Source organism: Procambarus clarkii, chromosome 42 (genome assembly GCF_040958095.1).
Source record: "Procambarus clarkii isolate CNS0578487 chromosome 42, FALCON_Pclarkii_2.0, whole genome shotgun sequence".
Classification (NCBI taxonomy): domain Eukaryota; kingdom Metazoa; phylum Arthropoda; class Malacostraca; order Decapoda; family Cambaridae; genus Procambarus; species Procambarus clarkii.
Window position 1 is genome coordinate 32,378,133 of NC_091191.1, and position 878 is coordinate 32,379,010.

The following is an 878-nucleotide window of genomic DNA, read 5'->3' on the forward strand; positions in this document are numbered from 1 at the left end:
CATGTGGTCATCCCCCCAACCTTCACCTCATACATGTGGTCATCTCCCCAACCTTCACCTCATACATGTGGTCATCTCCCCAACCTTCACCTCATACATGTGGTCATCTCCCCAACCTTCACCTCATACATGTGGTCATCTCCCCAACCTTCACCTCATACATGTGGTCATCTCCCCAACCTTCACCTCTTACATGTGCTCATCTCGCCAACCTTTACCTCATACATGTGCTCATCTTCTCAACCTTCACCTCATACATGTGGTCATCTCCCCAACCTTCACCTCATACATGTGGCCGCCTCCACCCCAGCCGCCTCCACGGATGGCACATCACCCCCTGCCACTTCCACTGATGGCACAACATCCCCTGCCACTTCCACGGATGGCACATCACACTCTGCCACTTTCACGGATGGCACATCACCCCCTGCCACTTCCACGGATGGCACATCACCCCCTGCCACTTCCACTGATGGCACAACATCCCTTGCCACTTCCACGGATGACACATCACCCCCTGCCACTTTCACGGATGACACATCACCCCCTGCCACTTCCACGGATGGCACATCACCCCCTGCCACTTCCACGGATGGCATATCACCCTCTGCCACTTCCACGGATGGCACATCACCCCCTGCCTCTTCCAGGGATGGCACATCACCCCCTGCGACCTCCATGGATGGCACATCACCCTCTGCCACCTCCACGGATGGCACGTCACCCCCTGGCACTTCTACGGATGGCACATCACCCCCTGCCACTTCCACGGATGGCACGCCACCCCCTGCCAACTCCACGGATGGCACATCACCGTCTGCCACCTCCACGGATGGCACATCACCCTCTGCCACCTCCCAGGATGGCACGTCACACAT

General features: G+C 57.7%; 1 protein-coding gene across 1 annotated transcript; it reads right to left on the reverse strand.

The window, feature by feature from the left end:
• Positions 1–278: 278 nt before the first annotated feature.
• On the reverse strand, positions 279–878 carry LOC138373519 (sperm acrosomal protein FSA-ACR.1-like). The gene has a single exon (XM_069339732.1). The coding sequence runs from the start codon at positions 876–878 to the stop codon at positions 279–281; it is 600 nt and encodes a 199-aa protein (XP_069195833.1).

Bases quoted from the DNA above. Each gene is read 5' to 3' on its own strand.
- LOC138373519 (XM_069339732.1), bottom strand. From the start codon at position 878: ATGTGTGACGTGCCATCCTGGGAGGTGGCAGAGGGTGATGTGCCATCC.